Raw genomic sequence first — 25,793 nt, 5'->3', positions numbered from 1 at the left:
TCACAGCTTATTTTTAGGCACATTTCATGTTGAAAAGCAAAAGCCATTTCCCAGCCATTCAGAATGAGAATAATGGGTTCCATTTTCCCTCTATTCTTGGCTGAGTTGTGCATGAGGAGGGATTTCAGGGCTTGTGGTGGGGGAAAGTTGCAGATGAAGGATTCCAGGCCATGCTCTGGGCTGAGGGTGGGCAGAAAGCTCCACGTTCTGCCCCATGACATGCTGCAAGGCTGGAGGAAGGTTTGAAGAGCCATTGTGGACAAATGCACCTCCCAGAGGGGCTTGTGTGGGGGCGAGGGATAGGGGCCCCAGAGAGTTGTCTGCAGCAGGTGCTTGTGCTGGTGTTTTCAAGGGTCTAATGCTTAGCTCTGTTTCCTGCTGCAACCCAGGCTATCTCATCCTCCCCTTCCTTGTCTACCCTCCTGCTGTCTGTGCTTTGGGGCCTGTCCCTAAGGCATAAGGATCCCTATATCTTGGCTGACCTTGGATTTAGCACCTGCCTCCAAACTCCAGCCACCGTTGGATAGACTTCTGCCTCAACCACAGAAGCATTTTTAAACCACTTTTAAATAGCAAAGATTCATTTGTTTGATTTACTCTTATTTTTGCCCTCCCTCCAAACGTCTAAGAGCCCATTGTGCAGTTGGGAAGAAAGGCTGTGCTGGGTGGGGTGGGAGGGGAAGAACACAGAGTTCTAGGTAATTCAGTGAAACTGGAAAAAAAAAAACCAAACCACTTCCTGAGTTCTCAGGGTTGGCTGCTGTCCAGTTCAGACATTAACCTTGAGTTCTGGAGCTGAGGGCTTTTCTCCGCTCACCTTTCAATATCTCATTTTAAGGAGAAAAGCTCACCTGTGGTTAGGAGCTTAGGTTCCGGCTTTCAACCAACCTGTGATTGAATCCTGTCTCCGCCTTGCCTGGGCTGTGATCCTGGGGAAGTGGCTGGACCTCTGTGAGGTCCAGTTTCCTTTTCTGTCAAATGGGGAGACGCCGGGCCCTCTTCCATGAGATTTCATGGGTGGTGCATGCCAAAGCAGCACTTGGCACCCTACCTAGCACATGGCAAGTGATCACCAAGCTTTAGCTATTGAACAAAGTTCCTTTCCCCTCCTTTATCTGGCTAAAAGCCAGGCAGGGTGATTGTGTGTTCAAAACCTGCTGGGACAAGGGACAGTGTGCAGAGATGGGGGCAGTTCTGACCAGGATCATTTTCTGTGTTGACTCCTCTTTGCAAGCTGTCCTTGTGAGCTCCAGTTTGGTTTTTAGACCCTTGCGGGCATTAGTTGTGTTTCCTGATGACAAAACCAAATCCTCTGTGCTCCCAGATGAGAAAGCAAATCTATGAGGTGAGTGGAAACAGACCTGTTCCCCTCTTCTCCCACCCCAGGTACCCCTATGACTCCTCAGGGAAAGGTGCCCAAGACCCCTAGAGCCTCAGGGCTAGAATTGTCTTCTGGAAGAAGGGACGGGTCAGTCAAGAATATCTAACCTGAACCTAAAGCCTCATGCTTCCCTAAGGATGACCCCTTTCTTCTTCCCAGTTCCTCTGGGTCCGAGGGTGCAGCCCCAGCCACTTCCTGTGCCTATACTTCAGCTGCCATGTTTCTGTTCTGGGATACCACCACAGGGCGGCTTGACTTAGGGATTCTTGGGGCCCTGATTCCTGGCCCAGAGATTCTTGGCACTCGATCTTGCCCTGTGCCGAGGATCTGGGGGTCCTGGATGCCTGTGGGTTTTTAAGATCTAGATTCTCACTCCAGGTACCTTGCCTGAGGAGTCACAGGGTTGGGAGAGGGGGAGAGAAGAGACCCATTCTCACCTGCTGCATAGATTTTGTCTTAGGCCCCTCAGACTGGTATAACAAAATACCATAGACCAGGTAGAGTATAAGCTTCTATTTCTCACAGTTCCGGATGCTAGGAAGTCTAAGCAAGGCACCACAGATTCAGTAATGGGGAAGGTCTGTTTTTTGGTTCATAGATGGTTCCTTCTTACTTGTCCTCATGTATTGGTAAGGGCTAGCTAGATCTCTGTGGTTATTTTATAAGGGCACTAATCCCAATCCTGAGGACTCTACCCTTATAACCTAATCACCTCCAAAGACCCCCATCTCCTAATACCATCACTTTGGGGTTAGGACTTCAACATAAGGACTTTGAGGGGATACAGACATTCGGACTATATAGCAGATTAGCTTTCCTGCTTGGACGCATGGAGTACATGGGTCTTTTACTGAGAACACAAATTTCTGGCCTGGCATTTCTTTCAATAGGAGGGAGAAGTGTGGATTCGAGGGGATGCTTAGCAAGAGGGGTGTTGTGGGTGTTTGGAGCAGGAGTGAAGCTCGGATTTATGTGTTAGAGGAGTCTCTCCCTCGTTCATTTGACTCTAATTCTGGCTCCTAATTTTTCAAAACTATGCCTGCTTCAGGTGAGTCAGAAGATGCCCAGGCAATTACTCAACCTGGAAAAGGGTTGACTTCCTGGGGCCCAAATTCCCAACACATGAAGCTCCCTCTGTCCCTGGGCTCAAGGCATCACTGGGTATTGAGATGTTCCTATTAATGTGTTATGCATGATGCTGAGGAAGGAAGGCCTGGTTGATGACTCTAAACCAATGGGAAGTGTGTTCGCAGACATCCAGGGCAAGGCATATTAAGATAGTCAATGTCACGAAGCCAGAGGGACCTGACTCAGGAATCCAGACAAAGTCTAGAAGCCCTTGGGTCTAGCTCTGCATGCATCGGGACACACCTGGCGCATAAACCTGGCCACAAAACCCTGTTGAGAGTTCTGTTATCTCTTTCAAGAGTACCGGCACTGGCCGGGTGCGGCGGCTCACGCCTGTAATCCTAGCTCTCTGGGAGGCCGAGGCGGGCAGATTGTTTGAGCTCAGGAGTTCGAAACCAGCCTGAGCAAGAGCGAGACCCCGTCTCTATTAAAATTAGAAAGAAATTAATTGGACAACTAAAAATATATAGAAAAAACTAGCCGGGCATGGTGGTGCATGCCTGTAGTCCCAGCTACTCAGGAGGCTGAGGCAGGAGGATCGCTTGAGCCCAGGAGTTTGAGGTTGCTGTGAGCTAAGATGACGCCACGGCACTCTAGCCCGGGCAACACGGTGAGACTCTGTCTCAAAAAAAAAGAGTACCGGAACTGTTTCGGGTTTTCCTCTGCACTGGCAGCCAGAGCTTGGATTCAGGGTTGTTGGAGATTCCACATTTGCTTGTGGGGAAATGAGCCTATGTCACAGGACAGGACAATCGGGGTCTCAACATTGTAATGCTTCACTACAAGGTCCCAGACAGGGCCAGGCTGCGGGGCTTGGAACACCTTTCATTTCAGCCACCAGGGCTACTGTTGTGCCACTGCCATTTTGCTTATGGTGATGACAAGTAATCTGCAGCCCCATCAGGCCATACACTGAGAAGTCGCCTCTCTACATGAGAGCCAAGAGAGGTTGCAAGAGGAATCTTGCACCAATTGTGTGGTGTAAAGCAGAGAGGATGGACAAGAACTGAGGCCTTGGCACTTGAGAATCTTTTCCTTTTGGTTTCATTTTATTTTTTCAAACTCAGAAACCTGAAAATGGAAGAAATGAGCCATATGTAGAAATAAACCCAGTTGCTTAAGTCTGACTATGATTCTTTGGGCCACCGTCCGCTGTTCCCAGCAGAGTTGCACTCATCCTTTTAGTTTCTTTACATGCAGCCTTCTCAGGAGGCCAGCACCTGGTGAATTCTTCCTGTTTCATGTATCCAGAGCGCTCTCCTCCCGAGAGCAGCCTCCTTTCCCATCGTCGGTTATTGGTAAACCTAACCTGTCTCCTTGGCTGGGGCCTTGCTCTTGCTGTGGTGCTCAGCATGTCCCTGGTACATAAAATGCTCAGGAAATCAAAGTTAGGAGGACACACTCCTGCAAACCGTGGGCAGCATGGGTTGAGTGTGTGAGGCTAGAGGCAGGCTCTGACTCTTGGCATTTTTGATGTTCCCAGACTAAACGAAGGAAGCCACTTTCTAGCCTCATTTATCAGTTTGGGGGCAGATGACATGGGGTGGTATGGGCAGTGAATGGGCAATAGAGGGTGGTAGAGTCTGTGTGTCTGGACTAGAAGTTTCAGAACTTCTTTTCATTTTAAATGGAAAAAAACCCTTTGTGGTTTATGTTTTCCAGATTGGATAGCAGCATTGCCCATGTGGTGTAAGGGTGTTGGATAGTGCTTGTGTTTATGTTCTTATTGGTTACCATGGAAAAAAATCAGAATAGATGGTTTCCATGGAGATTATCTTACAATTAGTTTCTTTGAAGGTCTGGACATTGCTTCAGGATTTGCTGAATACTCTCCGTGCCATCAGGGGCTTTCTCTGTGACAGTGCCAAAGGCTGGTTGGAACATTCCATGGACTTAGACAGTCATCTGCCTTCTATGCTTACAAATCCCAGGAGGAGGGGTGATCCTGAGGCTCAGCTTCCTGTTGGGGTCCCACTTGCCTGGCCTCAGCTCCACAGCTCGTGTCAGTCACCAGGAAGCTTTTTTTTATTAAACAAAACACCTTTGTATTGTGGAAATTTTCAAGTTAGCACAAAAGTAGGGAGAATAATATAACAAACCCCCATGTACCCCTCACCTAGCTTAAGCATTTTGCCAATCTTATTTCGTCTGTCTCCGCTCACATTTTTTAGAAGGGTTAGAATATTTTTTTAATTCCAGATAGATCATTTTCCCCTAAATAAGGAGTTTTCTTGGTTACATAATGGCAGTGCTCTTATCACATCCAACAAAATTAATAATTCCTTCATATCAAATACCTAGTCCATATTCATTTTTTGCATTGTGTCAGAAATGTTCCTTTATGCTTTTTTGTTTCAAATAGGACATGGGAAGCTTTGAGAAAACCCTCAGCCCCCTCACCCCTGTCCCTGGTTCTGGTGCCTGGGGTGGCTGAGGAGTCTTTGGCCTGGAGCTATTACTGGGCTGGGTGCAGAAAGGCTTCTGGGCTCACGCCACCCTCCCACTATCTTCAAGGAGGATTTGGTACTGTGAGTGCCTTGTTCCTTCCTGGAGATGTGTCAGGCACAGGTGGGCCAGCTACTGTCAGCTGTCCTGGGGCAGGCATCCGCTGGGGGGTACTGGCCCTTCTCAAAGCGTGCAGAGGGAGGGAGGGAGGAAGAGAGGTGATGTAACCTTGGTTCGCAACAGCTGTCTGCAACTTCATTTTCCAGGAAAGGAGAGGCCATGAGATCCCCTGGGACAGAGCCTCCTGTGACTCCTCCCTAGAAAGCATGGATCGCTTGGTGGAGGGCTCTGGCTGGTCTGAGACCCACTGCCTCTGTGGGTTGGGCAGAGCCAGTTCTGGTTATCTGTCTTGGCAGGCTTGGCTCGAGTCCTGTACTGCTGCACAAAATATGAATTACAGAGCTTGGGAGTGATGCCCGGGGTGTGGTCAGTGGCTCTAGTGCTCTCCATTGAACTAAGTGCAAGGAGAGTTTAAAATAGCTAGCCTTTGTTCCTGAGGTTTTAAAAATTCAACTCCAGTAGTTACAATGAGCTGTCTTCAAGTGGATCTATAAATAAACCGCTACTGTTCCTCTTTGTCACTGATAGCCTTGGCGTCTTCCAGAGATGTCGGCTTTGCCGCTCATCTTCATTAGATGCCTCTCATCTGTGGGGCAGCTGCAGCCATCAGCAAGCTGGGCTGACACATGGAATTTGTAATGACAGCAACACATTCCCTTTCAAAAATCTACAGCCCCCCCTAGATCAACTACACAGGAACTTTGCATTAGAGAAACCTGGCAGAGAGGTCAGTGTCATTGTTGATCAAGTCAACACCACCAGTAACATAAGTCCCGTCCGCGTGAACCCTGTGATAGCATGCAGATCACTTTTGTGGTGGTGTCAAAATTTATAACCTGAGTCTAATCATGATAAAACATCAGACAGACCCAAATTGAGGGACATTTGACAAAATAACTAATCAATATTCTTCCAAAGTATCAAGGTCATGAAAGACAGGGGAGGACTAAGGAATTGACACAGATTGGAGGAGGGGCTAGATACATAATAAATGCAATGTGAAACCATAAGTAGAATTCTGGAACATCAGGATTCAAGGATATTAGTAGAAAAACTAGTGAAGCTCAAGTGGGGTACCCAGTTTGGTTAATGGTTTTGTCTCAGTGTTAATTTCCTGATCTGGTCACTGTCCTATGGTTATATAAGATGTTAACACTGGGAGAGGGATATATGGAAATTCTCTACTATTTTTTGCAACTTTTCTCCAAGTCTAAAATTAGTTCAAAGCAGTTTAATTTAAAAAAAATCTACAGTCAACACTTGGGCTTTATTAGAATCCTTAATCTTCTCCATCTCAGGGTGCCTTTATTCAAGTGTTTGCTATGGGAAGGGTAGGCATTTCTGTCTCCAGGTAGGTAGTAGGTAACCCTAAGATACTCAGCACTGGTCTATAGTGGGCCCTTGGGAATGTTTGTGGAACTGAACTGAACAAAAGCAGCCCTAAAAGGAGCTCATGTGTTCAGGGGGAATAATCTTACACGGGTGCTGGGCACCAGCATGGGGCTTGCAGAGTGGGGTTGAGGGTGCTCCTGAGGTGCATCTGCTCCAGCAACTCCAGGACAGACTGTCAACAGGGGTGTGGTCCTGGCCTGGGATGGACCTACTTGCTCCTAAGGCTTCTGTGGGCCACTCAAGTCCCAGACCCCACCACCCTGCCCTGCCCTCTCCCCCTCTGTGTTCCTGAACCCAGCCCTGCCTTTCTGCCCACCAGTGTGTGTCTCTGGCTATAACAAGTGTGATGATCTGGAGGGCTCCAGCCTCTAAAAGCTGGGGGTTGTTTCTTGCCCACCTTAGAACCCCGCCAGGGAAGAGGGCCAGGGACTTCCTCCGTGCCAAGGAATGTTCTTGCTGTGTGATGGGCATGGCTGCTTGCTTTCTTACCGCCTCTACCAGTTTGAAATTGCTTAGCCTTCCCCTCCCTTCTTCGTCTCCTTTGCCCCCAAGGATCCCCTCCCCTGCGTGTGTCATTTCAATAGGACAGAGCTCCCTGCTCCACTTCTTTCTCCTGGGGATATATTTGGGCACCGAATAATGTTCCATTTCCTGCCCTCCAAGGCAATCCTTTCACGCTTTTGAAAAATCGCCCCTTTCCTGTGTGGGAAAATACTTGGAAACCCTTGCAGAGTGAGGCTGGAGAGCCAGCAGATAGGTGGGGGTTAGCTCAGAGGTGGCTCTCACAGCTCTGGCATGGGGGCCTCGGACTTGACTTGGGCCTGGATGAGGAGAGGGGGTTCCTTGGTTTGTGCATTTGTTAATAGCATTTCCCACAGGCTCAACGCCTCTGAGTGACACAGGTGTAATAGGATGACAGAGGTGCCTGTGGTCCCGGGACCCGGGCAGCACTGTTCTGTGTGCCAAAGGCTGGAATCCAGGAGTTGGTCAGGCATGCAGATTCCTTATCCTCCATTTTAGACCCACCCTCCAACCTCTTCACAATTTTTAGTCCAAAGAACACCCTGTCTATTTCCCATTGGTGGGGGCCTGGGGTCAAGGGGTGGCTCTGAGGTCTGACTGTGATCTGTGGTTGTGGAGCATCTGGTTTGGTTTAGAGGCCCCCAGGTCTTGTGTCTCTGTGTTCCTGAGCTTTCACAGATGACCCAGCACCCTGCTGTCCTTGCAGCCTGGCATGAGGAACGTGAAAAGGCACTCTGTATGTTCATACCCTAGATGAAAGCCAACAACAGTACCAGTCCCCATCCTCAAGCTCAGGCTGCTCAGAAGAACATTTTCAGGACTGCCAAAAGTTAGATGGTTTTAAGAAACCAGAATTCCTCTTGGGTTCAGAGCTATGTTTAGAACTAGAAGTTTCCTCTCTTGTTGGATTCCAGGCCGGAACACTAAATTACAGGGCAAATAAGGCTGTAGTATATCTAGTCTGCAAATGTGTGTGGTGAATACAGTACCAGGGTTTCTTTTGAGTTTTGATTTGGGAAAACAGCCCTGCCTTTTCCACTTGAGAAGTTGGACGTGAGGCTGAGCCCGAGTGAGCCCTGTCCTGTTCCCTGCCTCCCTCCCCAGGGCCAGGTTTAGCAAGCATGGAGGCAGGCAGACATGGATGCCTGTTAACTGCTCATGAGGGCAAATTGTCCAAGCCAAAGGTCTGAGGACAGGACTAAGACATATCTGTGCCTGTGAGCTTCCTTATCCTCACTTAGCAGACTAGCAATGCACAGTCCAATGAAAGAGTCAGTGAAAAGATTTAATCAGTGTGTGCGTGCATGCGTGTGTGTGTGTGTGTGTGTGTGTGTGTACACACATTTCTTCCTGTTTTGTACTCAGCCCTGCTTTGGAAATGTAGTGACGTACTTTGATATTTTAAGTAGCCAGCAGCCAGACAAAATGCCCACCTGGGTCTGTCCAAGAAGGATATGAGTGAGATAGCCCAGCTCTTAGCCTCATGTCACCTTCTCCCTTCTCTGGCGCAGTCTCAAGCCATGGACCAGTTCCTGGATACTTTTGTCCATTACAGAATTTCAGTTTCAGAAGCAGGCTGGACAGAGGGCGAGGTCCAGTGTTAGAAATTAAAAGGAGAAATTTCCACCTTGGGCAGTTGTTAATAATTGCCCACTCTACCCCCCAGAGGTGGGTGTTCTGCCAAGTCAGCTCATACCATCTTATGGTCAAGCTCAGCCACTCCTGGCTGCTAGCCCCCGTCAAGCTATGTGTGGACCCCTAAGCAGCTAAGGCCTGACACTCCATAGACTAGGCAGCCGCTGCCTGGGACAATCTGCCTGGGGATGTCTGCTGCTATCTTAACTTCCATTGGGAGATTGAGGCTTTGGGAATTGAACTGCACTGAAGTGTGACTCTCTGGCTTTCTGCATTTGGAAACTGTAATTCCCAGACTGATGGTGGGCCTTGTGGACCTTGCCTGGGGTCTTCAGCCTTGGGTTTTGCCCACTGGTAATGCCCTGTGAAGAGGTGGTGATTTTCACCTTGAGTGCAGAGTGGCAATGATGTGTAGGTTGGGCTCCTAGGGACATTGCAGTTGTAAGCATGTCTTTTTCTGTTTTGTTCAGGCTTTATAATTTACAAATAGTAACATTCACCATTTTAAAAAGTGAACAATTCTCTGAGTTTTGACAAACAGGTATGGTCCTGTAACCACCACCACAATCAAGATATAGAATATTTCCATCATCCCAGAAAGTTTCCTTGTGCCTCTTTATAGTCAATCCACTCCCTCCACCTCCAGGCCCAGGCAACCACTAATCTGCTTTCTGTCACTATAGATTAGTTTATATTTTTTAGAATTTGAGATAAATGGAATTATACAGTTATGTATTCTTTTTGGCCTGGTTTCTTTCACTCAGCCTAATTTGAGATTGACCCATGTTGTTACATGTATCAGTAATTCATTCCTTTTTGTGGGTGAGTAGTATTCCATTGAATGGATATACCCCAATATGTTTATTGATCTGTGGTGAACATGTGCATATTTTCAATTTTTGGCTATTACAAATAAAGCTGCTGTGAACTTTCATGTATGTATTTTTCTATAGACATACGCTTCCATTTTTCTTGAGTAAATGCCTAGGAGTGGAATAGCTGGGACATATAATAGGTATATATTTAACCTTTTAAGTAACTTTCAGCCTGTTTTCCAAAATGGTTGTACCATTTTACATTGCTGCCAGCAGTGTATGAGAGTTCAAGTTTTTCCACCTCCTCACCAACAGTTGGTGTGGTCAGGTGTTTTTAACTTTAACTTACTGGTATCTCACTGTGGTTTTAACTTGCATTTCCATAATGGTTAATGATGTAGAGCATCTTTTTATTTTTTTATTTTATGTTCTTTGAGACAGAATCTTACTCTGTTGCCCAGGCTTGAGTGCAGTGGCATCATCGTAGCTCACTGCAACTTCAAACTCCTAGGCTCAAGCGATCCTCCTGCCTCAGCCTCCCGAGTAGCTGGGACTACAGGCACACACCATGATGGCTAGCTAATTATTCTATTTTTAGTAGAGATGGGGTTTCACTCTTATTCAGGCTGGTCTCAAACTCCTAAGCTCACGTGATCCTCCTGACTCGGCCTCCCAGAGTGCTGGGATTATAGGCATGAGCCACTGCGCCTGGCCTCTTTTTGTTTGTTTGCCATCTTTACACATAGGTATACATGTATCTATATATATATATTGCCATTTCTCTTTGATAAAGTGTCTATTCAAATCTTTTGCCTATTTTTCTTAATTGGGTTGTTTTCACATTATTGAGTTTTAAAAGTTCTTTGTCTATCCTGTATATAAGTCCTTTACCAGATATGTAATTTGCAAATACTTTCTCCCAGTCTGTGGTTTTTCTTTTCATTTAGTTAACAGCATCTTTCAAAGAGCAATTTTGAATTTTGATGAAGTTTATTTTATCAATTGTCTTTTTTATGGATCGTGACTCTTCATATAAATTTTAGCACCAACTTCTCGATGCCTACAGATGATTTTGGGGAGAATTGACATCTTAACAACATTGAATCTTCAATACTTAAACATATATCTCTTCATTGATACAGATCTTTGATTTTTCTCATCAGTGCTTTATAGTTTTCAACATACAGATTTTGCACATATCTTGTTAGATTTATACCTAAGCATTCTGTAGTGTGTTGCATGATAGACCCTAAAAGATATGTCTATGTCCTAACCCCCAGAACCTGTGAATATGGTCTTACTTGGGAAAAGGGTCTTTGCAGATGTAATTAAGAAACTCAAGATGAGATAATCCTGGATTATGAGTCCTCAATCCAGTGATAAATATCCTTGTAAGAGACACACAGAGGGAAGAGGACAGGCCCTGTGAAGACAGAAGCATAGATGGAGTGGTGCAGCCACAGGCAAGGAATCCTGGAGCCATCAGAGCTGGAAGAGGCTAGGAAGGATTCTCCCTTAGTGGCTCCGGAGGAAGTGTGGCCCTGCTGAACCTTGATTTCAGACTTCTGGCCTCCAGAACTGTGAAAGAATTAATTTCTGTTGTTTTAAGCCACCAAACGTGACAATTTGTTATAGTAATCCTGGGGAACTAATATACATTTCATGTGTTTTTGGTGCTGTTGAAAATATAATGACCAAGAATTTTCAAAAAGTAAGGAAAGGCATCAAACAATAGGTCCAAGAAACTCAGAGAAACAACAAACAAGCTAGATAAAAGCTAAAAACAAAACCCTAGAAGAGTTATATTCAAACTTCTGAAAACCAAAGATTAAGAGAAAATCTGAAGGTAGCCAGAGAAAGACACATATATAGTGGATCAAAAGTAGGAATAACAGAAAATTCTCATATGAGACTATACAAGCCAAAAGAATGGAGTAATGTCTTTAAAGTATTGAAAGAAAATAAGCTGCCAACCCAAAATTCTGTACTCAGCAAAAATATCTTTAGAAAAAGGGAAATGAAGAATTTTTTTTTTTTTTCCACAAACAAAAGCTGAGAGAATTCATTACCAGGAAATTTGTACTGTAAGAAATGTCTCTTTTCTCTCTCTTCTCCTTCTGGGATTCCAATTGTCCATGTCTTAGACAACATTGTCCTATAGCTTATAGATGCTCTGTTCTGCTCTATCCCTCTTGTACTTCATTTTGAGGAATTGATCTGTCTTGAAGGTCACTATTTTCCTCAGCTGGAATAGCTCATTAAAGCCATTCTTCATCTCTGATGTGGATTTCTTATTATGTTTCTATGTTTTAGACAGGCCCTATGTCCCTGGGTCTCAGAAGTAGGGAATTGTCAGTTCTGCTCCTCCCTCAGTCAAAGAAGACTTTGATAATCTCAGCTCAGGATGGTTTCCTGCCTCTTCCCCAAGGGCAAAAGGGTTTTATCTTTGCTCTTCCCTGGTAGCTTAAGGATTTTGTTCTGTAGGGGAGAAGTCCTGGCAGGACTTCGTACTTTTCCTTGTCCACTCCCCTCCTCTGGGCCTGCACCTCCAAGGATGGTTTTCTCCCATTGACTGCCCTACCCCCAGTCTTTCTCATGAATGCCCAGCGGAAGTCTATGTAGAAGAACCTGCAAGTGGGTGCAAGCCCGCCTTGTATCTGCGGCTCCCAGGGGCTCTGCACTCTTAGCCTAGTCCACACTTGGCCTGCAACCATTTGTTAAAACTTGCATGGCACTTAGTATTTCTTCTCATGTTTTGCCACAGGTGACACTCACTTCCTGTTTTCCTTGCAAGGGTCTGTCTTTCCTTAGATTTCAGGCTAGCTGGTTGCTCTGTGACCCCAGCTCTCTGATTTAAGAAAAGTTATGATTCTTTTAAGAGTGTCATTCTTTTATTGTTAGGATAGGATTAACACTTTGTCCAACTTTCTCTGTTCTAGGCAGAAGTTCCTTATCCATATCTGCATCTTGATGAAAAAGTGAGACCGTAGTCAACCCAGAGATGAGAAGTCAACCCAGATGAGTTGATTTCTTGTCACAGGAAAACCTACAAGCTGTTCAGTTTTATTTTGTTTTTCAACTTTATTTTTTGTAGAGATGGGGTTGGTGGTAGGGGTCTCACTATGGTGCTAAAGCTGGTCTTAAGCCTTAGTCCTGGCCTCGAACAATACTCCCAGCCTTCCAAAATGCTGAGATTATAGGCATGAGTCACCACGCCCAGCTTATTTTATTTTTTTAATGAAGTTTTATGGTTTGGTTCCTCACTGTCTGGGTGGCTGAGCGTCAACCACAGATATTCATGCAATTCCTGCTGTGTGTGAAGTGCAGAGTTCTGGCAGCAAAGGAAACAGGAACTGAGGCAGGCAACACATTCACTTACTTTGAGAGCCCAGGGTCCCACACCAGGGTAGCGTGAGGAGTGAGAGGACAACTATAGACCCCAAGTGAGATTTCCACAAAGTTAAATAGATTCATCTCTCGAGAGTCACCTTTCTTTCGGTTTGATAGTAAGATGTTATATTAATATTTGGCAAAAGTGAAAAGTTGTTGACTTGGTATAGCTCTATATGTGTGTTTGTATGGGTTAGTCTTTGTTGTGATTTTACTCACGATGTACTTAACTGAGAACCACCAGGCAAAGGCTCCAGGACCCTTTGATGCTGAACAGGCAAAACACTGATGTGATTTTTGCTTTTAAATGCTGCTCAGGTTATTCTGCCACTGTCATTACTCACAGCCCTAATACGGAGGCTCTTCCTGCTGCGGGGCGTGGTATTCTTATCTCTGCTTTCTCCTTATTTGCCAAGCTCTGGGGAAATGCCACAGCTGGAGTGCTGAGTGCAGGTGAGTGGCTTCAGTGCCATGGGGGCAGGGCTGCCGGCCCTTTGCTGCAGTGCAGACGTTGGGGAGGTTTCATTACACGGAATTTCACTGTGGTAGGCGCAGCTTTTTGAGGCATTGTTTGTAGAGGACCTGCTCTGTGTTCAGTTCTGTGCTTATCTCTGTGCTGGGCAGGCATTCCCATGGGCAAGTCGGGGAGTGATGCAAAAAGCGTTAGACCTAGAAGCTGGGACCTGCATAAGGATGCAGGAGAGGAGCTGTGCTTATGGAAGCCCAGCTGTGCCGATGCCACCTGCCAGAGGCTGCCTGATGTCTGGGAATAGTCTGCACTTTGGGTTCAGATCCCAACTCTGTCTTTTGCTGGGTGACTCAGAGAAAGTTACTTAACCTCTATGAGCTGAGGTTTCCATATCTGAAAAATAAGGTTTATACCCATTGTGAAGGGCCATCATAAAGATTAAGTGAGGTGACATGTATTAAGTGAGGTTACATTAAATGAGGGCACACAGTAGGGGGCAAGTAAACAGTAGTGATTGCTGGACTGGTGGAGTGTTAAGTGGTGTGATGTCTTCTGATGAGAGTGAGCAAGGAGGCAGAGAAATGGCTCTGGACAGCCCTGGGGGTTTGAGGCTGGGGATCTTCGGATAGCCATTTTCTGTCTGAGCTTCAGTTTCCTCTGTTGTAAAATGGAGACAGCCCACTAAAATCACGGTATAGAGGGGAAAACATGGTGGTTCCTGCTACCCTCTCTTTCTAAAGGCCACCTCTCCAGCTCAGAGCACTGTGGCTGCTGTTCTTAGTACTCCCTAGAGCTAGCTCAGCTTTGGCTCAGAAGGAGGGTTTCTGTTGCTAAAGTCAGTGGTGCTAACCCTGCCTCCCCCATCCACTGTGCTTCCAGAGGCGGAGCTCAGCACTGTTTCTGGGCCATTCTGCAGAAACATTCAGAATTTCCATTCCCTCCTTCCTAGGCAGCAGGCAGCAGGCAGCACCAGTCTGGCCCATTGCATGACAGTGCCGGCTGCTAGGACAGAAGGGCTGCCTGCTTGCACCCTCCCTCCAGTGGAAGAGTGTGCGTGTCTGGAAGGGCAGTCCTCTGGAAGGAGCAGGCACAGGAATGTGAATATTTCTCAAGAAAGGTCTGCTGGTGACTTAAGATGAGCGCCTCTCACAAGCCCAGCCCTTTGAAGGACTGGCCCAGTCATCACCACCATTTTATAGATGAGGAAGTGGAGGCCCAGAGATGTTAAGCCTCTTGCCTGCTGCCACCCAGCTGGTCAGTGGTGGGGTGCGGGTTTCAGCTGAGGCCTGAGTCACCATTATTCCCTGCTGTACTATGCTGCGTCTCCCATCAGAACTGCATGGGTCTGGGGGCCACTGTGGTGGGCTGAAAGCTGTCTTGGCAAGGTTGGTGGGCTTCTGAAATGTTTCCTTTTGGGATGGACTTCTGAGTGGGCACTGAGATCTGAAGTGCATTGATTCCTGGAGGACTGGAAGAGCCCCACCCAGCCCTGCTGGCCAAGGTCTTATACAATGGCTGCAGGCACAGCAGATATGCCAGCGATGGGCTTATGGACCTGGCACTGCTCCTGTTCTCAAGAACATCCCTCTGGCTCGTGTCTCACATTCAAGTTCTCTAGCCACCAGGGCCTGCATTTTTGCAAGTTCAAATCAACATGCCCTTTAGAGTTTGTGATTTATGAGATTAGATTAGATTCTATGAGATTTCCTAATAAATAAAAATATCTAGGTAGGGTCCATGTCCTAAACTCCTTTGCTGGTTGGGAATCCTCTCCTGGGCTGATTCTTTTCAAGGACTCTGATGCCCACCACGGTGAGCATGTCTAGGGCAGAGCATCTTCCCAAGGCCGGGCCACTGTTGGTTAGTCCAAGAGGTGAGACTCAGAGGAGATGCCACCAGCTGCTGACGGTGGGTCTGCAGGGAGCCTAGTGTTGTCAGAGCTGGGTAGTGGGTGGGTGCACAGACATCTTAGATGAGCCCCAGCCATAGCCAGTATACTCCACTGGCTGTGGCACTGGGGGTGGGAGGCTGCCCGGTGGAGTACCCTTGGCTCCGTGGTATATGGTGAGCTTTGAGTGCAGTGATGTCCTGGGTTTGGGAGTAGAGGAGTGATGAGTGCGAGCAAGAGAAGGAACAGGAGCAGACACAGTGGCAGCTCGTGGGCTCTGTGGGCAGGCTGGCATTGATTCATCCCAGTCAGGTGTCTTGGCCTGGCCCTAGAGATGCAGTGGCTGGAGGAGCAGGGCAGGGATGGGGCAGATGTAGGCATGCAGGAGCACAGAGGAACTCCTGATTAGGAGGGGACCTTGTGAGGTGGGGGGGATGGGGTGTTAGAGTGGGGAGGGGAGGGCGGATGAGGGCATCCCCAGTGGAGAGGACCATGTGAGCTGGGCTCAAGGAAGGAGTGGAGCTCAGGAATGAGGCAGGATAGATTGGGGGGCCTTGCCAAGGGGTTTGGATTTTCTCCCAAAGGTGGCAGAAAGCCCTGGAGGACTAGCGAAGCTGGGGAGTGACGCGGTAACATTTGGAATGCCCATTAGTGAGGTAGTGGTTTAAAACCCTAAGCCCCAAGTATGGCTGCATTTATGGTTTGCTGAGGCTTTGAGGCTGGCTGAGAGTGTAGGCCATCACTGAGTGCCACATTCCCACTGGGAACAAGTCCACAGGAGAATCGGCTCTAAGACCAGGCTCCAAGATCAGAACTGGGGCGTCTGCTAGCCCTGCCTTCAGACACCCCTGGCTCCAGCATCCTGGCCTGCTGAACACATGCATGGCACTTCCTCAGTCAAGAGAAGCCTTTGTCTTTGTGTAGAGCAAGAGGCTGACTTTTCTGAATTTGGGGACTGAAGAGCCTTAGGCAGAAACACCCACGCCCCTCATTCCTAGAGTCCTCTCTGAAGCAACCCAGGGGTGCCTGTCCTGTGAATGCTGACTTCTGCCAGCCTTCTGACTAGGATGTTCACATAGACATCTTTGTTTTCCTAGGGGATCTCTCACCACCGCCACCCCCACCCCAGTTCTGGGCCACAGCTCCTGGGCCCAGGCATTAGTGAAGCCTGGGACATCTCCATGTGGGAGGGTGGGGAATTGGAGTTGAGCTGACCAGGAGGAGGAGTGACTTGAGACCCAGGCCAGGCTTCCATGTCTCTGGCCTCACCAGGATGCTTGCTGGCGGTTGCAAGCTGCATGAAGAGATGGGAGACGGGCCAGCCTCCCTGAGGGCCTCTGAGAGCAGGCTAAGGGCACTCACAGCCCACCTGCTGATCCCCTGCAGGCTCCTTCCAGCCTGGACCTCCAGGTACTCTGATTCTGCTCCTCACTCGTGGCCTCTGCTCGGAAAGGTGGGTGTGTGCACCCGGATGTGGGAACAATGCCACACTGCCGTTTCTCACCCACACTTGGAACTCATTTTCTGAAGTTCGCTGGTGGTTTTCCCTTTAATCCTTTGAAGGGGCTAGTTCTCTCTCAGCCTTTCCTAAAGCACTGAATAGACTGAGGGACTCTTCTTTCTGTCTTTACCTAGCCAGCAGTGGATTTCCCCATCCCACCAGGCAGAGATAAGAGTCTGGAGTCGGTGCAGAGCCAGCCCCCGGAGCCCATCAGCATGCCCCAGACGCTGACCAACACCCTGGAGCACATCGTGGGCCAGCTAGACGTCCTCACCCAGGTAGGCCGTGGTGTGAGTTCACCCAGTCACATACATTTGATCTGGCATTTGGATGATTTGAAGTTGGCCAGCAAGTGCTGCATTTTTTAAAAACATAATTATAATGGACCTATTTTCCAGTCCACATTAATGAAATAACAGTACCTGCCCCAGGATCCTGGCTCTCAAAGCCATCTAATCCCTGGCTGGGCCACCAGACTCCAAAATCGCCAACACTGGATCCTTCCAGAGTGTGCCCACCCAGAGCTGGCCTGGGCCACAGCAGACTTTGAAAGAAACATTGTGTGAAGGCCGAGGCGGGCGGATTGTTTGAGCTCAGGAGTTCGAAACCAGCCTGAGCAAGAGTGAGACCCCGTCTCTACTAAAAATAGAAAGAAATTAATTGGACAACTAAAAAAACATAGAAAAAATTAGCCGGGCATGGTGGCACATGCCTGTAGTCCCAGCTATTCGGGAGGCTGAGGCAGAAGGATTGCTTGAGCCCAGGAGTTTGAGGTTGCTGAGAGCTAGGATGACGCCACAGCACTCTAGCCCGGGCAACACAGTGAGACTCTGTCTCAAAAAAAAAAAAAGAAACATTGGGTGTGTCCATTCGTTCCCTCCTTGCTAGGTGGGCACTCCAGGGACATTTCAGGGAACTGTGAGCAGTGAGTCTAGGCTTCTGAGAGCCTAGGCTCTGAGTTTGAGTGTGGTTCCTTCCTAATCCTCTGAGCAACATTGGGGAAATCCTTTCAGTTCTCCAAGCTCTGGTGTGTTTATCTGTAACATGCAGGTGGTTGTGATGAGGACTAAGGGAGATGAATCTGCGGGAAGTGTTTGGCCCATGCCTGTCTCTGGGTAGCTGCTCAATAAATGTTAGTTGTTGCCCAGACCACGTTCGTCAGCAAGATAAATGTGGCCTGCCCTTTAGATCTTAGGTTGGTAGCTTATGTCACAGACTCATAGTGCAACAGTTTCAGTGAATGCAAAATGCCCTGACGAGGTGGCGGCCAGCACTGGGGGCATGCCCAGAGAGCGGGTATCTCACCCTAGGGAGGGAGAGTGGTCCTGGCAGAGGGAGCAGCCTGCCGGCAGTTTGGGACGGTGCCATGGGCACAGGGAACTAGAGAAGTACGGGTGGCTGGCATTTGGCAGGTAGGTGGTAGTGTTGGGGGCAGGCAGGGTTTAAAGGTCCTCCAATTCTCTGGCTCTTGATGCCAGGTTGGGACTCTGCAGATCCCCCTCTCCCACACCAGCGCATGGGTGGAGCGAGGCTGTAGGAGGGACATATGCGGTCCACAAGGAAAAGAGAGAGGTGTTAAAGCCAGGGGTGGGGGGCAGCAGGAAGAGTGGTCCCCAGTTCAGCCCACACGAAGGACGCAAAGGACCCTTGGTGTCGCTAAGGGAGATGGAGCTGAGGTGGCATGGCATCCTTTCCCCACCTTGGGATCATGGGCTAGGTAAGGAAAGCTCTTCTGCTTTGTCTCACATCGTCCATGGCATGTCGCAGGAGCCCAGCTGGGACTGCACACCTTGGGCCCACTGAAGGAAGCACACTTGAAGGGAAAGGCCGGGTGTTATGAGGCGTTGTGAGACTGCAGGGCACTGTGTGCAGTCCTTGCTGAAAGCCTGCTAAGCCTGAGAAGAAGGCATGTGCTAAGGGAGACGTGAGCAGCATGCAAAGACTTAAAAAAATACCTATTTCAGACCCGTCAGAAAGCGCCTAATGTTTTTCACAGCCTCGTCAAGTGAGAGATCAGGGGAGGTGGAATCAATTAGAACTTTATAGGATAAAATTGGAAATTGAGTCTGAGAAGATGGTTAAAAATAGCTTCATTGGATCCAGACGAATATAACACTAAAAACATTTCCTGTCACTGTTTTTTAGGGGTGCACATAGAAGGTTTTGTTATGTGGTAGCAGTTAGGAGTACAATAGTAACTTTGCAAGAAGCTTGCATCACAGAGAATAACTGAAGGTTGTCCTGTGGCCTATGGCTGGGTGTCTGGGTGTCTCTGTGCAACCCTGGTCCTACCTCACACCATTCAACCCCTTTGCAAATCCAAATGGCAGTCCATCCCCAACCAGATGCCAAGAATATCAGCCAGTCACCTGCTTTGCAAAACTGGCAAATGTCTGGGTGTTTCTGGATGCCACAGTGAGGAATGATCTTGATGGATTCAATATGTTCTGAGGAAACTCGGATTCCACAGATGAAGACCCAGTTGAGGTCTTGAAGTTAATCCCATTTTCAGAACTGTACAAGGTGCATGTATGTTAATCTGCCTGTATTTTCCTCAGTTGTTTTCGAAGCCCACTGTTCTCTCCTGGAGTTGGGTCTCTAGCTGGGGTGTTCCAGCCACAGCCAGAGCTGTTGGAAGTTTCCCTACTCCCTCCCCTCGGGTTCAGCCCAGCAGAGGGTAGGCCCACAGCAGGCCGCTCTCTGGATGGTCCAGACTGACCAGCCCTGTCCTGAGGCCTACAGCCAGGTGGCCACCACCACCCATCTTCCCAAGTGGCTTGCTCAGCCAGGCTCCCTACTTGGTCTGTGGGCATTGGCCTTGGCTGCCACCCCCTCAGTGGGCACTCCTCACCATCCGTCCAGTTCTCAAGTGCCTCTCTGCTCTGGAGGGGTGGGTGTCTCAGCCACCCCAACCCTGACTCCTCCTTCAAAGTCATCCATCTGAGTCATGCTCTTCTCTGTCCCATCCCCCTCACTGCCCCTTCCCTCCCACACAAAGGGGCCTCCTTTAGAGCAGCCTCTGAGAGTGAAACTGCCTCACGGGTCCTTTGGGCCTCTGTCCTGCAGAACATCCTTCCAGGGGAGAACCATGGGGCTGCAGCAGGGAGCGGCCAGGGATGTTTTCTAAGTGAGTCACAGAACCTCCAGCCCCTGGGTGACTTGAGCAGGGCACCCCATTACAGAGGTTCACAGTCCTCAAAGCCTGCCTTCCTACTTAGCAGGCTGGTATGGCCCAGTGTAGCGAGGCCACCTCTGTAGATGTTTGTGTTCCGTTTGGCACTAATGTGTGGGCCAGGGACCCAATCACAGTCCTCTGCAGAGTGAGCCCTTCAATGGCACCTCTTTACAAAGGAAAGGCCTAGAAGCCAGGAAGCTGAGCAAACTTGTAGGGAGGAGTGACTCAGAGCTTTGTCTGGCTTCACTACTGCCTAGCTTGGTGACTTTGGGCAAGTCACTTAACCTCTGTGCCTCACTTTCCAGATGTGAAACACAGAACTTCATAGTCCTCTTGGGAGGATTAAATGTGTCAGTCTATGTGAGGCTCACTGAACAGTGCCCAGCAATGCCATGTGTTGCAGACATGTTAGATGCTGCTCCTGCTACTGTCGTTGTCATTATCCAAAGGAAGGGTGGGGGCGGGGGGATCTTCATGACAGCACCAGAAATAGCTACCCCAAGTCCCCACTGCTTCATGAAGCTAGACGCATCACTGCCCAAGAGAGCCATTCCTCAGCCCTCAGAGCTGAGGTGGCAGGTTCCCTCCGTGCACACTGAGGCCCCTCCATTCACTGAGGCCATTCTGTGTGCTGTGCCCTGTGTGAGATCCAGTCCCACCCTCAGGGCTGATTCTGCCCGTGTCAAAGCCAGTCCAGGGAGAAACAGGCAGCCAGGGTCACGGGAGTGGAATGGAGTGTCAGATGGGAGCCCAGCACACCAGGTCAAGGAGGCCATGGGTCCTCTGGTGTGAGGTGACAGATGAAAAAACCCAGGAATTTGGTCTTTACCTGGTGGGACACTAAACAGAACAAAGTCGAGGTCTGATCCATGCTGAGGGCCTGGGGTGGAGTGGCGATAGGGACACAGAGGCTGGGACTCGGGCAAGGGGCAGAGCTGTCATGCCCTACCCCCTGGGAAGTGACTCCTGTAGCTGTCCTGGCTTGGGGTCACCTTGGAGCCAGGTTTCACTGCAGGAAAGGGGGTGATGAGATAAGCAGGACCACGGCTGGCCCTGGTAAGGCTCCTGGCCTCCCAAGCAAGCTAGCAAGTGGGGTTGTGGCTGTCCCCCCAGCCTTCCCAGGCCAAGAGGCCTCTCCAAACTGCCCTCGGGGCTTGTACAGAAACCCAGTCCTTTAACTCCTGAATTGGGTCTGTACTGTTTTACTTTTTTATGAATACCTTTCTTATAAAATGCATACTTTTTTTCCAAAAATGTATTTATATGGGGAAAATAGACTTTGGGATAACCTTGCAAGGTACATGGCCCTTTGCCCTGTCTCCCACTTGTCAGTGCCCTCCCGAGCAGGAGCAGTCTTCAGGCTGTCCTGGCCTGTCAGGTTTCCCTGCATTGTTGTTTTAGATGGAAAGTCCTCAGAGTGTGGGGATCATATCGTCATCGTAATTATCATCCTCCTGGTGTTTATCTGAGGCTTTCAACTTGCCAAGGGCTTGCCTTCACAGCCCTGAATTTATCCTACCACCTGTTACCTGGTAGCAGCGTAATGCCAGGTGCAGATAGGGCATTAATAATGGCTTGTTGTACCTGGACCAGCCTCTGGGTCTCCCTAGCCTGAGGCTTCTCCAGGAAGCCAGGTGATCCTGATCTCAACCACTGTGGGTCAGAGCTTTTCCAGCTTCCCTTGCAAAACAGTTTAGGTAGAGTTAGGGATGGCTTCATCAAGAAAATCTGCAAACCGAACTTGACTTGCCTGAAAGGTAAGGCCAGCAGTTCTTGCTCTGGGCTCTGTGATCACAGAGCACAGCAGGCCAAGCCCCTTAAGTCACCAGTTAGAGAGCACACACACCCTTGCCTGGGCCTGCCCTTGTGTGGGAGAGACCCTTCCTTACCCCTACAAGAGGTTGTTGTTTGGGGCTTCCCTGGTTCCTTTGCTGAGCTTCTTGGGGCCCTGATCCCAGCTGATGCCATGCTTTGAGCAGCTGGGATTTGTTCAGCAGTACACGTCCCCACCAGTTGTGGGGAGCAATGGTTCCCCCTTGGGTTTCAGGGCTGCTCTACTCACCCAGTGAGCCACCTGCCCATCAGCCTGAGCACACCTGCCCTCCTGGATTCGAGGAGCACCTCCACCATTCATCAACTGGGTGAACTTGGGCAGGTGACATCTGTCTCAGAGCCTCAGGTTCCTCCCTTGTAAAATGGGGATAGTCATGCCTACTTGGGTGCTCTGAGCACTCTTGTGAAGCTCTTGGTTAACTGGGTGTGCTAGACTGGTGCCAGCTGTTTTATGAAGCAAGGGTGAGTCATTGTTCTCTGAGGGGGAATGGAGGAAAGCTCTAGGGCAGCCTGGTGGCTCGGAAATGACAGGAGTAGACATTCCACAGTCCTCTGTAACTGCTGGACTCGAGTCCCAGGAATGCTTTTGAGTTGCCAGTGAGACTCTAGTGTCTGGTTAGGCAGGAGCATGGGAGAGGAGAGAAAGAAGAGGTCTTTCCCCAAGCCCCAGGAAGGAGAAGGGCACAGGAGGTGACAGAGACACTGGGGTGGGCATAGTGACTGTTGAAAATCAGGAATAGGTCATGGGCCCATTAGATCAAAACTTTGAACCTGGACCTAGGCATAAGGGGCCAAGATTGAAGCTCTTCGAACGTGTATATAGTACTTCTGGTGACAGCTATTCTTTGGATCAAGTTATCATAATGATTTGGGGGAAAATGTATTTCCTAACAGTGGAACTTAGGTTTTTCTTTGGGGGACTTTTTGCTCCTCAGAACCCCTAAGGGAATGCTCAGGAGCACAAGGGCTGAAGTCAGGAGTGTGTGTACTCTGTGTTCCCCACTGAGATCGCATGTCCATACCTTGAGGTGCAGGGACTCTGCTGTGAGCCTGTCCTGTTTCCCATCCCCTCCCCTGCCCCCTCTGGAGAGCGCACATGCCTGTCCTATAGCTGTCCCAGGGCCACTCACCTGCTGGGCCTGCCCTGAGTCTTCTCTTCTAAGAAAGTTGGCTCAACCCCAGAGGCACAAGGAGTCCAGAGAAAAGCCCAGACCAGGATTCAGAAGCTGCAGCTGCTCTGACCTGGCTTTGCCTCTTTTTGGCTTTCTATAGAGAGGAGATTTTAGGGACTGCCCTTCTATCTCTATCCCTTGGAGTGAGCAGCAGGGGTCAGCGTCTCAGGAGGGGCCGCACTTCCCCTGGAGCCTTATTTCAACTGCCCTGCCCCCAGGCCAGACCCCTCCGTTCTGGCCACCCCTGGAGAGCTCCAGGCTGGCCCCGTGGCTCCTAGGCCTGCCTGCTTGGCAGTGGGCCCTGGTCTTGGGCTTTTTCCTTTCATGCTCTCGTGGGTGCTGCCAAGTGATCTAGGGGTCTTTCTCACAGATGCAGGAAAACTCACCACTGAGCAGGTAGAGGCTATTTCCACGCATAGTAGCATTCCTGTGGAGCTCACCCTCCATCGGCTCCTTGGCTTCCTCCATGGACTCTCAGAGGCCAGAAGGGCTGCTGTGCAGTGCTCAGTTTGCTCAGGAGTAACGGAGGTTCAGGTGGTGTCTGGAAGTCACCGAAACCCTGGGTCTTCCTTAGGGTGAGGGGTTGGAGCCAGAGATATGGACAGTGACCCAGGAGCTGAGGAGGCTGCTGTGAGGGGCCCGGCACAGGCCCAACAAGCAGCTTGGTGGTTTTGCCTCAGAAGCCCACAGCAAAGTTATTTTTGACTCCAGTTTCACGTCTTGCTGCTTTTTAAAAATACCAAGCCATGAAATTCCTGCTCCAACTGTTTTTTTATGGCACCCAGTGCTTCAGGCTGGCCACAGCCTGTGACTCATGGAGGCTGCTGGGCTCCGGGACTTGCAAATATATGTGGTGGGGAGCAGGCCCACCAGCCCTGCTGGTTCGGGTCTCTGGCATTTGAGTTTGTTAAACGTCCACGTCATTCAACTCTGCTGACCTAACTCAATAAGGCCAAGGATTTTTGCCTATTTGCTTTGGGGAGTTAAGAGAGAATGGCCCATTTCCTTCTAGATACCTTAGCACACACACATATCCCCGCTCCCACCCCCACGCCATGGTCCTGGCAGTTCCCTGTTTGATGGGCTGCTCAGGTGAGGCATCTAGTTTCATACTGGTGGGGAAGGTGGGAATTCTGGGCCCTGATGTGGCCTGATCTGCCTAACCCACACTCAGGGGTTCTTGGTGTCTATCCTTCTTTCCCAGGAAGGCCAGCTGTTGTTTGTGGAAACAGACTCCAGATTTTAAAGTAGTTATGCCATTTTCCATGGGGGTCAGTCCTGGGCCAGGTGTGCCCAGACTGAATTTGTTGGGCAAGTCTAGAGTAAAAGTCCCACAGCGCATCCAACAGTGATCCCTGTTTGCAGGGCACGTCAGCCCTCCTGACACTGCTCCCACTTACAGGCCGGGCTGTAAGGGTGGCTGTTTCTGCACAAATGGACCCTCTCTCTGCATCAGCACATCTAGCCACCTCACCTCCTTGGTCCAGAGTGGATTTACCCATTCTCCTCTTTGTGGACATTCAGGGTCTGCCCTTTCAGCCAAAGTCAGGTTCAGGACAAGCTGAGCTGCCCCTGGGGGTTTGGAGACAAGAGACTTATTTTCCCTCTGTTAAGAGACCACTTCCTGGGGAACAAGGGACTCAAGACACTATCTAGTCTGTGCCAGGGACACACTTGGTGGTTGTCTCTAGCCAGTTGCAGAGGGACTGGTAAAAAATGTTTATCCATCTGGGCCCCTGGCCTCTCCCCAGCCCTGTTGCTCTTTTTTGGCACTTTACCCATAGACTCCTCTGGCTTTGCAAATGTGGAGGGACAGGGGAGGCTGTGTCTTCCCCAAGTCCCAAGTCAGGGCCAGTGCCTGGCCTCCCCTCGAAGCATGCAGCCTGCTAGCAGTACTCAAAAACAGGACAAGCTCATGTTTGTTATTGCAGCACGGCTGCATGGCAGCTCCCATGGGGGTCTGGCAGAAAACTTTGGTTTTCCATTTTCTTTCCTGTCTGCGGTTGTGGCAAAAAGCACCCGCTCTCCAAAGAAGCTGCAGATCGAAGGCCCCTGCCTGCCAGATGGGCTCGGCAGTGGCTGTGGTTATCTCTGGGGCCTGGGAATGTTCATGGTCGGTCGTATGAGATTTCTTCTGTGAGGCTTTGAGCAGGCCTGGAGGTAGGGAGAGGGCTGGGAGAAGGGGGTGGGATTGATGGTGGAGAGCAGAAGCTGGGAGCGGGGAGTGAGGCCCATGCAGGGACATCGCATTCAGGCTGACTCGGGCTCACTCTGAGCACAGGGAAGAAGGGGACTCCAGATAATTTGCTCTTGCTCCTCTGGGGACCCAAGGGCCCTTCAAGGAAGGATCAAGCACAGGCCTGAAGAACGGGGCCTATGAGTGTTATGACAGGCAGCCCCAGAGGGCCTGTGTGGCTCGTGATTAACCAAGCCTGGTTGATCGCGGTTGGCCCTGAGGCTACTTGGTGCTCTCCCAAATGAAGTGCCACCACAGCAGGGCCAGGAAAGACTGCAGTCAGCCTGCTACTTCCCTCCACTCGCACTGTAGAGGGCCCTGATCCAAGCCTGTTCTATGCGTACAGACCCTCCTCATGCCCACAGTAGCCATGTCAGGGGAATAGAGAACACAGAAAGAAGCCTTCACTTTAGCAGGACATGGCATTTGGGAAGCAATTCTGCGCCCTCATTCTGATCTGGGCCCAGCTGGTGGCTCCAGAAAACTGGCCAAGAGGCCAGGTTTCCCCACTGTGGCTCAGTGGGTGCTTGGCAGGACAGGGGGAGGCCCATGAGACTCAGTCCCTGGTGGCCTGTGCCTCCCTAAGGTGGTCCTGCTGAGCTGCAGCCTGACTTGCCAGCCTACGCTGAGGTTTCCAGCCTCCAACAAGCTCCCGAGCAGTCCTTCTAACTCAGGGCGATTGTGTTTCAGG

At 49.6% G+C, this 25,793-nt stretch overlaps 1 protein-coding gene across 3 annotated transcripts in view; it reads left to right on the top strand.

Moving 5' to 3' along the window:
* Positions 1 to 25,793, top strand: part of POC1A (POC1 centriolar protein A) — a 71,459-nt gene that overhangs the window by 32,566 nt on the left and 13,100 nt on the right. For 2 of the 3 annotated variants that reach the window (XM_012643557.1, XM_012643627.1), the window contains exon 10: positions 16,821 to 16,964. The exons of the other annotated variant lie outside the window; for it this stretch is intronic. In XM_012643557.1, the coding sequence (XP_012499011.1) occupies positions 16,821 to 16,964 (144 nt within the window). The remainder of the gene's footprint in view (positions 1 to 16,820; positions 16,965 to 25,793) is intronic. 3 annotated transcript variants of the gene reach the window in all.

This window comes from Propithecus coquereli, unplaced genomic scaffold (genome assembly GCF_000956105.1).
Source record: "Propithecus coquereli isolate 6110/MARCELLA unplaced genomic scaffold, Pcoq_1.0 Scaffold1, whole genome shotgun sequence".
NCBI classification, from domain to species: Eukaryota; Metazoa; Chordata; class Mammalia; order Primates; family Indriidae; genus Propithecus; species Propithecus coquereli.
The sequence above is the reverse complement of the archived record's forward strand: the minus strand, read 5'-3'. Positions and strand labels throughout refer to the sequence as shown.